General features: G+C 42.5%; 1 protein-coding gene across 3 annotated transcripts in view; it reads right to left on the reverse strand.

Annotated features, from left to right (window-relative positions):
• MTM1 (myotubularin 1) overlaps positions 1 to 13,397 on the reverse strand; it is a 97,448-nt gene that overhangs the window by 20,832 nt on the left and 63,219 nt on the right. For all 3 annotated transcript variants that reach the window (XM_040467368.1, XM_040467366.1, XM_040467367.1), the window contains 3 exons: positions 9,949 to 10,032; positions 7,614 to 7,763; positions 3,190 to 3,378 (listed from right to left, as the gene is read on the reverse strand). In XM_040467368.1, coding sequence (XP_040323302.1) covers positions 3,190 to 3,378; positions 7,614 to 7,763; positions 9,949 to 10,032 — 423 coding nt within the window. The remainder of the gene's footprint in view (positions 1 to 3,189; positions 3,379 to 7,613; positions 7,764 to 9,948; positions 10,033 to 13,397) is intronic.

Below are 13,397 nucleotides of genomic sequence, written 5' to 3' on the forward strand. Positions count from 1 at the left end.
CAGCAGCGGTGGAGGGGGGTAGAAGGGGGTGGAGGCGCTTTGGCCCCTCTTTGCTATGTGATTTGAGGCAAGGCTCTCAACCTCCCTGAGACTCAACGTTCTCTCCCACAGAATAGGCAATAACACTTCAGTAGGTTAAACAGGATTAAAAGGAGGCACACTCTATCACAGCTAACACCAGCCACCATTTAATGAGCCCCAGTGAGGTTCCAGATACTGATTCTTGCTTTCCATAATCTTATCTAATTCTTACAGCAATGCTGCAAGCAAGGGAGGTATTACTATCCCCATTTTGCAAAAGAGAAGAGATACTATTTAACGATCCCCAAAGCCCCATGGTAATCAACAGAATTCACGCTGAGTTCAAAGCCCAAACCTTTTCTAGTGCACCATGACTGTCTGCTGTGCAAACACCAAGGACAGAGAGCCGCACGTAGTAGGCCCTCAAAGAGCAAAAGGTTTCGAGCGGAGACAAGATGGCCACCACCTACACCACAGCACCTGAAAGTATTATCTTGCCAGGGCAGGCATCCGTCCACCTTCACAATGGGGTGAAGATACCCATTTTCCATGTAGAGAAAAAGAAATGTAATGGTTTTGTTGAAGAACCTGGCTGCATTTTGTTTAATGTTTTAACATGCCATGGAACATGTGGCCTCTGGCCCCTTAAGAAAAAGTTAAATAATTCATAGACTTGCCAAGAAAGCAATGTTCTATAAGCTGAAATGGAAGGGGAAGGCATTGGACAAATGTGCTATTGCTATATTTTGCCTCTTTTTATTTATAATAGGAAGAATATATAACATATATTTTAGAGCTTGTTACAGCATCATCAGTAGTAAGTAGACAATACACATTCACATTACCGTTTTTAAAAAGTTATTAGCTAACGAATAGACAGATGAGCCGTATTTCCCTGTTGTTGGTTATCCATGCCTCAGGGCATAGCACTTTGCAGCTCAGATCAGAGGCCAAGACAGAGGTGCTCCTATCCACCTGGCAGTCACTTCCTAAGCTGCAGGCTCCCGGCCTGGGAGGAGATAGCAGGCCTAAGTTTTGCTGGAGCTGCAAGCCTGTAAAGCAATGACACACGTCACCCTCCCAGAGCTGACCTGCTTCTCTACACATGTGGTTTTTAAAAAGCTACAGTGATTTGCAAAGAGATTCTCAATGCTGGAGTTTCTTTCATACATAACTGAAGATACTATGCAAAAATAAAAAAAAATAAAAGGAAAACTATACTTGCTGCTCATTGCCAGAGCAAAGACAGGCATTAATGCAGTTCCACTCTAATCACAGCAGACCGCCACCAAATTGAAGCAGCCTGGTGCTGAGACTTATCTACGCCTGGGGTTGGTTTGTTTACTTTAAAATGGTGTAATGTCGCTTATTACATCGGAGGTTGTAAATTTCTAAATCTCCACAAGGGAGGAACAATTAGGTCCAAAGAGAACAGAAGTCACAAGGGTAAAAATCAATTAGTCAAGCATAGATTGAGTTCCCAAAAGTTCCAATTCTCCATCTCTGGTTACTTTGGAAGTCTTTTCAGTTTCCTTCTCTTCAACAGAAAGGAACAACCCAGATTATCTAATATGACAACGCGAAGGTTCAAGGGCCTGTTGCTATGGATATAGATGACGAGGGGAGAGACACAGCCAAGGGAGGAGGGAACCAGAGCTTGGTTTTTAAAGAATGCTGCAGAGATCTTTAAAGCCTAGGTTTTTTCCTTAATTTTTTTCTTCCCTTCATCCCTAACAGGACTAGCAACACAGGCATATTTCCTGAGTGTTAAAAAGGCATTCAAGAATTCTACTGCTATAGCAGTAAGCTTGAGAGTTAATATGATGAAGGTATTTGTTTTATACATTTACATATTTTAAAATATTCTTTCTAAATACTTCATTTTGATGTAACACCATATCTATTTCAGGCTAAATGTGTACATGCAGATATTGCATTTTATGCATGTTTTGAACTCTCAACTATATATGAGGGAAGGAACAGAAATATCTAAAGTTATGAAGAATGCAAGAAGATATTCATAGTTAGACTTAATTTCCTACATGTTTTACTTATAATTCCTAATTTACTCATGAATACCACTCCTGATTGCTTTACATAGAATTTCCAAATGATTTCCATTAGTGAGACAAAAACTGTTACTGCAGTAATAGAGAGCTTGTCCAAGAGCACACAGGGAGCAGAGGGGACCCCCACCCCCGATGCAAATGTGGAAGACACACGATCCGTGTGCAAACAACCACAGTCTGCATCTCTCTCTGAGCCACTGGAGGATGTGTTTTGCTTTTGGGTTCTTGTGCTATGAATAATTGAAGATGCCAGAAAAGTGACCTCGGGATAAGCAAAGTATTCAAGATGATGAAATTTAAGCCTACAGCTGACGAGAAACAATAAATCTGAAAGGCGGAATGGTGGCGAACAACGCGGGGCAGGCCCACTGTGAGCACTTGCGAGTGACAGCTGGCAATAACAGGAGACGGAAAACACAAAACGAAAAGAAGAAATCGAATGTTAAAAGCATATCAATCTGGGGCTGTTTAGAGTCCGGGCAAACAGCCTTATATCTTGCGGCAACTTCTGGGGAGCTTCTGAAAGCAACACTACATAGTCACTGATGTTCACAGCGACGTCCCCGACCAATTTTAGGGGCACTTGGCACACTCTGCTTAAGAAGGCCAAGAAGACAATGGAGACAGATTGCCACTGAAAACAGTAACATTGTGTGTGCCTGATTGTAAAATCCATATACAGAAATCTCCTTTTACTGAATTATCTTATATAAATGAGCAGGCACATTAACAAGTGCAGTGAAGAGACCGTTTGGATGAAGCTACAGATTTAGGGTTTAACCATTGCAGCTTCCCACAACTCCTCGTAGATGCCTAAGGCACTCCAAAGAGGGCTGAACTTGCGCCAGGATTGAAGTTCATTATAGTTCGATACTCATCTAATTTACCTAAAGGTTATTCTCATTTAACGGATTCACATTTTAAAATACGTTTTGCGATTAAAACTACTTCCTATGTCAGCAAAGTAGTCTTCCTATTTCAACTAAGTTTAACTATTAACGTAAGCCCACAAAGTGACATGCCGCGGCAAACACAATCATGTAAAACATGGCACACTGTATCTAAGAGAAGCATCTGTCATGTCACTAAATGCACTCACCTTGTTCGCCACTGCATTTACATTGGGTCTTGCATCATAGATTGTGAGTTTAGAAATTTGTCTATTAGTCTCCCTGATAACATCGAGATACTTCTCATCATCCTTATTCCGTTTACCACTCATACCGACAAGAGGCTGACTGCAACGCACGATGACGGTCTTGTTTTCTGGATGAATCCATGACAGCACCTAAGGTTAGTTCAGAAATTTTAAGCTATCAGGAAAAAAACAAATCTCAAAACAGAAATACCCAAAACAGAAAGCACTAACAATCATGAGGAAGTGAATCTGATTTTGCCAAAACAGAATACCGGTTCACCTGCGATTTTACGCAATGTGCTCAGCAACACACATTTAACAGTGACAATTATCCAGAGGCAGCTAGAATACCAATTGCTTTACTAGTGTTTTCTTGTAGAAGTTAAATGCTTACCGAAAAAAAAAAAAAGTTCTCTCGCTTAAAGGAAATAAAAGGCTTCTGATATTACTTCTGCTCTGTAGCTTGTACTGGATTTCTCAGTGATACGTAAAGGAAATCACGTCTGGTACAACGTGTCTCCATAATACCAACTCACATCTACAGCTCATGTAGATGTGAAGCACATGTCTGCTGTGGCTGTAGCCTGGGTACTGAGCTCACAGTCTGTGTCACTTCTGTCTCCTCCGCCATCGAATGAGGAGGAGCATGACTCCATGGCCCTGCTGGGAGGATGAATGAAAAACACAGGTGAAGTACCTTCCAGGGGCGAGCTGAGCAGCCCACGGAGTCAGATATGAAAAACTATGAAAAGCAGACAGAAGAACTAAAGAAGCAGAAGTGTCTGAGCTCACTTAATAGAAGGCCAAATGCGCCGTCATCCCTGAAGTCGCCCCCTCCATGACGGCAAATGATAAGCACTGATGTCCATGAAAATCGATGTACATGATGCCGACATTGGGTTAGCAGAAAAGAGGATGTGACGGCATTAATGAATACTCATTCATGGACTCTTCACGCCATGAAGAGACCTGTACAAAACACCACTGTGACTCCTAAGAGTCCAAAGGCTGAGAAGTGGGAAGCCCCGGAACAAGAACTGGCCCTCCCTGACCTCCACTTTGTAACCAACAAGGTGGAGATGGGACCTGCCCAGCCTGCCTCCTGTGGCCCTCGCTTTAAGACCAGTAAGAGACACGAGATCACTTTGACATGTGCACGGAGTTGTCATTTTTCAGGTTTACTGCGATGTAAGTGACATGCGGCACTGTGGAAGTTTAAGCTGTACATGTTGATCTGATACAAGATCACTTTCAAAAGAGAAAACTGCTACACATAAGAGACCTATTATTTGACAGAGACCCTCCCAAGTTTTAAACTGAAATCAGGTCCTGGGCAAGACACCGCCCTGTGCCACCACCCATGCCTTCCCTTCCTCCACCCCTCTTCTCTCTGCTCGGGAAGTTTAAGGCTGGAGTCACCAGATCACATTAAGAAACGCTTCTCTTATAAGTTGTTTCACTTCCTCTTTTCTTTTTCTTGAGGGATCTTGACTACCTTTTTATTTTTTTTAATATTTATTTATTTACTTAATGTTTATTAATTTTTGAGAGAGAGTGTAAGTGGGGGCAGGGCAGAGAGAGAGGGACACTCAGAATCCGAAGCAGGCTCCAGGCTCCAACCTGTCAGCACAGAGCCCGATGCAGAGCTCGAACCCACGAACTGTGAGATCATGACCTGAGCCAAAGTCAGACGCTTAACCCACTGAGCCACAAGGAGCCCCTATTTTTGAGAGAGAAAGCAGAGAAGGGGCAGAGAGAGAGGGAGAGAAAAAATCCCAAGCAGTCTCTGCGCTGTCAGCATAGACCCCCAACACGGGGCTCAAACTCATAAACCATGAGATCATGGCTCAAGCCGAAAATAAGAGTCAGATGCTTAACTGACTGAGCCGCCCAGGCACCCCTTGACTACCTTTTTAAAAGGATGCTTGCTGTTTGGCTCACAGGTATAAATAATAGTAGCTTCACAACATCAACTACCATGACTGCTTTCAAAGTATATGGTACTATATTAGGTTATTCCTACTAAAGTTAATATCTAGAAGCCATAGATAATTAAGGATGTACACAAATATTTAGCCACCAAAAAAGATGTTGATCACAGCGTTGTTTATAATAGCAAAAAAATAAAAAAATAACCAAGATGCCTCATAATAGAAAACTGATTAAATACATATGGTACATGTACACACTGGCACACAGATGTTTAACAGCAGGAAACGCTCTTTCCAAGATAATGTTACACAGAGAAAGCAGAGACACAAATGACAGCATAATTTCTTTTTCTTTCCAAATAAAAATATGTATGCATAGAAGGAAGTCTGGAAGGACATAGACCAAAATGTTAACTGTGGTTCTCACTAGGTGGCAGAATCCTTTTTCTTTATCGGCATTTTGTAAAATATGTGAAGTAACTATGTGTTACTTATATGTTAAGCACTTCTGTAACATTAAGACAAACCTATGGGAGAAAAAGGAATGCATAAGAGAACATATGTATGCATTGATGGGAACATCAATGCATGTGGATCATTTTGTTTTTAAATGGTATCTTATAATAGTTCATATGCTATTTATGTACAAATAACAAAACTGCTTTCTCATCAATTCTTCTTGTATTTTTACATGGGCTTTCTTAAAAAAAAGAACTGAATATCAAATAGTAAGGATTTCACATTAAAAGCAAATGCATTTTCTGGGTTATAGTCAAGAGTCAGATGGTTATGAGGTATATCAGAAAAAGTACATTATCTACTATTAAATATGATTAAGCATGGTAATCTATAAAGATATAGATGTGAAGGAGAGCTTAGCTTTAGTTTTATTAGGAAAAATAAATGCAAATTTGTGGCCACTATGAAGTAAGAAGGATCAATAAAATGGGTAAATAAGTAAAAAGTTATGCATCTTATGTGTTCTACAGTGGGCTCTCATTCACTCAGAAGAGTGGAAACTAGGGGGTCAAGATGGCAGCCTGAGCACACTTGTTTCCTCTCCTCTCCTGACCCAAATCCCATGAAATACATACACACACACACACACACACACACACACACACACACACACACACCCTTCCTCTCTTGCCCCAAATCCTGTGAAATACACACACACACACACACACACACACACACCTCTCCTCTCCTGCCCCAAATCCTGTGAAATACACACACACACACACACCACCTCTCCTGACCCAAATCCCATGAAATACACACACACACATACACACACACACACAAACACGTTTCTCATGGTAGACGTTCAACTGAATGAAGGCATGAACAAAGTCCATCCACACTACCCTAACCTCTTCCTCCTGTGGGCAAGACAAGTATTAGCAAAGACAGCTGGCCAAGGCAGGGGTGGAGTCTATGGCTACAACACAGAAAAGTATGTCGCAGAAGAGCACGAGAGGAATAAACTTGTAATTCTAGCTTCGTTGGCACTGTATTCTAGCAAAATGAGCTGAAAAACATGTTCAAATACAATATACATCATTACGATCTGAACAGACACTGAGAATTAGAGAAGGGAGCGAATTTTAAAGTTATGATTCCTGTTATGTTGACACTAGACCAAAGTTTCACACGAATGTCCTTTTAAGGACAAAAAATGTCTAGACTTGGAGTTAAAGGCAAGGTGACATTAAATCTTAATTTCCTCTATCCTTGTTTTTCCAAAATCTGTTATTTAGAAAAACAAAAACAAAGCGATGTACTCATTATGACATGCTCTGATAATTAAGAGAGGAAAAATTCTCTAAATTTTTAGTCAAGAAAATTTATGTACACAAAGTAGATGGCGTGACTCACATAAATATTCAAGAGCCAAAGAGAACTTGGTGAATTAGGTCCAAGGATACTGTAAGCATACCATCTGGAATCATGTGCATTTGGCACTCGGGCAGCCGGCAAACATGATGAGGATGAGCTAACCCTAATAAAGGTGGCCGCACACAAAAGCCTGTACCCATGTGCTCTGTGCTCTGTGACATTAGACAGATAGCGCGTTGTTTCCAGTATGATTTGGCCGACACTTGTCAAGGGCCCGTCGCACGTAAGGTATGGGGCTGCAAAGGTGAAAACCGGAAAGTCCCTATACTTCTTTCTTTCCTTCCAGCAAGCACCTGGTTTAGGTATGGTAGCGTCACTTTTACCCTCTCCTGTATGAGAATTACTTGCGCTCATTCTCTGTCCTTGATTGTGAACTCCCGGAAGGCAGGTGCAGTCTCACTTCTTTTCCCGTGCAGCGCGGTCCTTTGTGTGCTCAGCGGGCACTCAAAAACGACACGGTGGACTGAGATTCCAAGAGTGTGTCACTCTGACTGGATTCCTGTTCTTATGGGACAAAAGGCAGTCTTTGAAGAAAACATTAACTGTAGTACTCACTGGAATTCGGTTTCTGGATCTAAAAGTTGCGACTCTCCTGAGATCATCATCTGAGGCACGATATGGAACCACCAAGAGAGCAGGGTAGGTGTCACACAGTTCATAGCACTTATTGATAAAAGTGATTCTCCAGTGGTGGTTAGGCAAGCCCTGCAGGAGAGAAGGATGTCCAAGTCAGTATTGCACAGCTCCGTCTCTGGAGTGGCCTTGGGTCTCCTTTCCTTTTGCTAGCAGAATCTGCACGTGCCTCTTTGAACACAGGGTAGGGACGGTCTACTGATTTATAATAAAGGGAGCCAAATCAGTCATCTGGACAACATAAGAACACAAGACAAAACACTGGTGGCTTCCATAATTCTAAAATGTCATTGGTAAATACAAATTCTCTTGAATTTGAGCTCCTCGTTAATTTCACGTCAAACTATTCCTTACTATGTGTGTAACAGTAAGCCCAAGTGCATCTCCCACCTACGTACCCTCCCCACCCCAGAGAAAAGTGCATCACATAATTTTAACCTGTGTCCACTTGAGGGTAGAAGAGACATTGGGCAACTGCCTCTCCCTACTCAAAAGAGAGTGAATGCTTCAGTCTGCTCCAAAGTAGAAAGAGGCTAAGATTATGCAGAAAGTCACAGAGGGGAAGTAAAGGAAAACCCCTCTGGGGAGGCTCATTTCGCCACCTCCTAAAAGTGTTTTCAACCAAGTTGTTTGGGATTGGCGGTCACTCCGTAGGCTGTGTGAGAAATACAGCCACCTGCATTCTAAGCAGATGGCTAACGTGACAGGGAGACACGGAATACACTTGCCATCCTGCCAGCTACCCACAAAACCGCGTATGGACAAGATCCAGAGGTGGTGGAATATTCTCTCCCCATACTCACAAATACACAAATACACACACAAAGGTGAGCTATGTGGGTGTTTGCTGTGGGGACAGACATTGTACCTTTTCCTTAGGTCTGGTCCTATAGACCACGGACCAAACAGGTGAGTCTGATGCTGAGTCCAATTAGAGAGTTATAAGTCCCATGAGAAAGTTATAAGAAGAAAAGATGAAATATAATGGCAGTCTAGAACAAGATACCTTCAACAGTTCATATATGCATGCAATCTGAAAAACAGGAACTGTTTTGTTTCAAGCTAGAAACATTGGCCTACAAAATAAGTCTTAATATTGTCCATAACACTCCAAAACTAAGGTACAAATATTTAAATACATAATGCTACAGAGGCCTCCAAAACATGCAAAATGTTTCAATGGTCTTTCTTCTGCCTCAAGATCTGACCCAGAACAGAGATCATTAAAATGAAACACATATACAGCCTTTGAAAACCCACCAGTCTAAAGCGGACTTCTGGAAGCACAGGACGCCCTACTTCCTATGTGCGATCTAAACTCCCACACCCACATTCCTGAGCGTTGAATCTGCTTATGAATATGTATGCTGCCTATCAAGACTAGAAAGAATAATCAACCCAGGTGCTTGGTAGTGGAGGTGGTGGCTAGAAGGTTCTCCTCGAGTCTAGGGTCCTAGAATTTTACTTTACATTCACTGCCTTTTCATATAAAGCAACTGGGCTCCATCGGAGTCTTACAGCTCACTCAGCAAATGCTCCCAATTATTTTAAGAGCTTTGTAGGATGAGGACTATGAAAACCTCCATCACAAAACTCCTACCTGGCCTAAAAACTTGATTAAACCACAGGTCAAATTGTGGCTCCTGTTACATAATACACATTGGCTCTTCTTCACAAAACATGCCACAAGAGACCTTTGTCCCTGAACAGCAACATTGTACCAAGCCTCTTGCCTTTATTACAGCAAATGAACATGCATGCAGGTGAAGTTTACAGAAGAGAGCAGTAAAAGCTATTCTAATATATGTTCATCAAAGCTTTGTTGGAAAAGTCAGCATTATAGGAAAACAGTCCTAATTCATTTCAATCTGCAAAGTGGAATAAATATAAATTTAGCTGTCAGTGATAGTTATGCTCCCAAATGTGTAAATACATAGTGACACGAATGCCTCAATAGTAAGGTATAGAAGTCTGACTTTTCTAGACCCCACGTATTTGATTCATTTCATGAACAACATACAACCGACATTGTTCATGTACCAGAAGGAAACAGAACTTGGCTACCCAGCCTTCAATGCAACTTGAATATTGCTAGGGAATGAGCTCATAAATCACACAGTAATCGAAAAAATGAGCTATAACTGCCACGAAAAATATACTAGGCAAGGATTTCACTGATTCTCAGAGTATGACTGACAACATAGTGTCACCATGCGCGTTTGAGATTTACCACCTGCTGTAGCACCTGTTGACTTACCTGCCTTCTGTATTCTTCTACTGGGTTATAAACTGTCCATCCATCCACGTTAAACTTTTCTTCATTTAGAAATGCAAATATTGGCTAGAAAAGGCAAAAGGAAAAAGAGAATTTAAAGTGCAGCGTGACAGAACTGATAGCCTACTAATACTACACCGTCCAAGTTTTCACCAGATTTGCCTACCATGAAATCACAACCCAAAGTGAGACTTTCAAAAAGAAATGATGGTGAAAGGTGCACACTAGACTTCTGCTGCCTTTTTTAAAAAAATTTTTTAACGTTATTTATTTTTGAGACAGAGAGACAGAGCATGAGCAGGGGAGGGGCAGAGAGAGAGGGAGACACAGAATCTGAAGCGGGGTCCAGGCTCTGAGCTGTCAGCACAGAGCCCGGTGTGGGGCTTGAACCCACCAACTGCGAGATTATGACCTGAGCCGAAGTTGGCCCCTTAACCAACTGAGCCACCCAGGTGCTCCCCTACTGCCTTCTATCTTGAGTAATAATTACTTCTGAGACCTCAAGTTTCCATGGCTGCAAACATCTTTTTTTTTCATGTTTATTTATCATGAGAGAGAGAGAGAGCATGTGCACACGTGTACAAACTTGAGTGGGGGAGGGGCAGAGAGAGAGACAGAGACAGAGAGAACCCTGAGCATGCTCTGCACTGTCAGCACAGAGCCCAATGTGGGGCTCAAACCCACGAACTGTGAGATCATGACCTGAGCCAAAGTCAGACACTCAACTGATTGAGCCACACAGGTGCCCCTACAAACATTTCTTTCTTTTTTTAATGTTTTCTTATTTTTGAGAGAGAAAGAGACAGAGACAAGGAGTGTGTGTACTAGTGGGGGAGGGGCAGAGAAAGAGGGAGACACAGAATCCGAAGCAGGCTCCAGGGTCTGAGGTGTCAGCACAGAGCCCAATGTGGGGCTCGAACCCACAAACCATGGGATCATGACCTGAGCAGAAGTCGGAGGCTTAACTGACTGAGCCACCCAGGTGCACTGCAAACATCTCTTTTAATGTTGCCCTTGTTTGAAATTATCTTCCAGATAAGTCAGATTTCTAGACCAAAACTACACCTATCAATTTTAAACATCAGCAATTGATCAAGTAAAACACACTTAAAAAAAAAAGGAAATTTAGGAATAATTATTATATAGTACCGCTGTCTCAAAACATGAGGGACAGGACATTAGGAAAATTTTTAACTGTTTGTTCTCTATGAATTCGGAATCAATGCCATGATCTTTGTGAGATGAAGGACCCAGACCTCTCCTCGCTTTTCCTTCTGTGGTTACTCTGGAGGCGATTCTGATGAATTTCACAGCTTCAAATACCATCCAGACCCTAGTGACTCCTACCTAGTAGCTATTGCTCTCCAGCCCCAACTTGGATCTGCAGGCCAGGCAGTCCAAAGGACCACCCCAAAACTCCAGCCTAAGAGGCATCTGGAAGATTCTAAAGTTAACACATCCAAAGAGAAACCCCTGACCACCCCCGTATCCTGCTCCTCCCACAGCCTCCTCATTGAAGTAGATGGCAGCCCCATCCTTCTAGATGAGCCCAAAACCTTGGTGTCATCCTCATCAGCTCACTGCTACCACATGGTTAAAGTCTTGACCGTCCCCCATTTGCATCATTATAATAACTTCCTAACTGGTCCCCTACTTTCTATTTATTTACCTCTATAGTCAGAGTAACAGTGTCACAACCTAGGTCAGCTCAAGTTATTCTTCTGGCCCAAATCCTCCTGTGGCTTTCCATCTCACTTGGAGCCAAAGTGGAAGTCTATCCAATGGTCTATGCGGCTGTCCACCATCTGGCCACATCCCCTACCACGTCTCTGCTCTCCCACTGCTCACTCCTCTCCAGCCAAATTCACCTCCAGTGCTGTTCCCTCAAAGCGCCAAGTGTATACCAACATCAGGGCCTTTCCACCCACTGCTCCAGCTGTCTGGAATCCTTCCCCCCGCCCATGGCTTTCCCCCTTACTCTTTCACATCTCTGCTCAAATGTAACCTTAAACAGCGAGACTTACTCTGATGCCCTATAGAAAAACTACATGCTACCCCCCAGAACAGCACCCCCTATTGTCCTTTCCATTTTATTTCCCCATATTACTTATGACCATTTGACAGATTGTAGATTTACTTGTTTGTTTACTGTTGGGCTCCCACTGTCCCCTCCATAGAACATGGACTCCATAAAGACAGATGACTGCTTTGGCCACATCCTCTTTTCCTAGTAACCGGAACAGTGTCCCGTCCATAGTAGGCAGAATATGTATTTTTTGTTGCCAATGAAACTGTGAAGCCTATCCAGCCTCTGTACAATGACTTTCTCTGGAGACCCCATGTTTGGGCACTTTTTCCTCTGGGGGTCTTCCTTCCCACCCATTTTCCTCTGTTATCATACTACAACTTTGAATGGCAGCATTCTCTCTCCTATGTTACAGAGAGTTTCAGGAAAAGGCTTACTTGGCAGCAACAGTTTAGTGTGTCTAAAAGGCAGGAGTTTTGGGGGTACCTGGGTGGCTCAGTTGGTTAAGCGTCCAACTTGGTTCAGGTCATGATGTCACGGTTTGTGGGTCTGAGCCCTGCATCGGGCTCTGTGCTGACACTAGGAGCCTGGATGGAACCTTCTTCAGATTCTGTGTCTCCCTCTGTCTCTGCCCCTCCCCTGCTCATGCTCTTTCTCAAAAATAAACAAACATTAAAATAAATTTAAAAGGCAGGAGGTTTAAGGTGAAAACTGATCAAGAACATGCTGTCCAGACTCTCCTCTTCAACTTTCTAAAGCATAGGACACCCTCAGCAGGTCTCAGTTCTGGCGGTGGTAGGTCCAAGTGCTATGTATTCTGCATGGGTAGCATGCCGACCACACGATACTGATCTAGCTAAGCAATTCACTGATTGCTTAAATAGTTAATTCTTCAGTACCACTGGGGAAAACAAATGATTTCTATTAACTGAAGTTTAAACGACAGAGGGACTTTTGATGAAAACAACACTAAAATGTATGGTGTACTTCTTCATCCCGAAACAGAATCAGTAGAACACAGCAAAGCAGTCTCTGGGTGACATCTGAGCCCTGGATATTATACTGGTCAGTAGCCAGCACAGGTACTGCTCAACACTCCTGGCTGCTGTGCTGTTGACATACTTGTACATGGCAGGAGGCTTAAGGCACAGGAGTGTCATTCACTTTAGAAGAAGACCTATAATCTGCTTTCTTGAAATAAGTTCCTGATCTCAACATGGTTTTTGTTCAGTTTGCTTCTAGTTATTTGCATCTTTCCCATGAAGCTCAAGTGAATATGGCAGCCTTTTAAAAACAAAGAATAACACTGCTAACCCAAAGGCCAGATAAAACTTTCTCTCCAGAAAACTCATGATGTATGTTAATGCTATCAGTGTCCTTTGACTTGCCAGCAGCATTTTCAACG

Source organism: Herpailurus yagouaroundi, unplaced genomic scaffold (assembly GCF_014898765.1).
Source record: "Herpailurus yagouaroundi ecotype Mexico unplaced genomic scaffold, PumYag 67440, whole genome shotgun sequence".
Taxonomy (NCBI): Eukaryota; Metazoa; Chordata; class Mammalia; order Carnivora; family Felidae; genus Herpailurus; species Herpailurus yagouaroundi.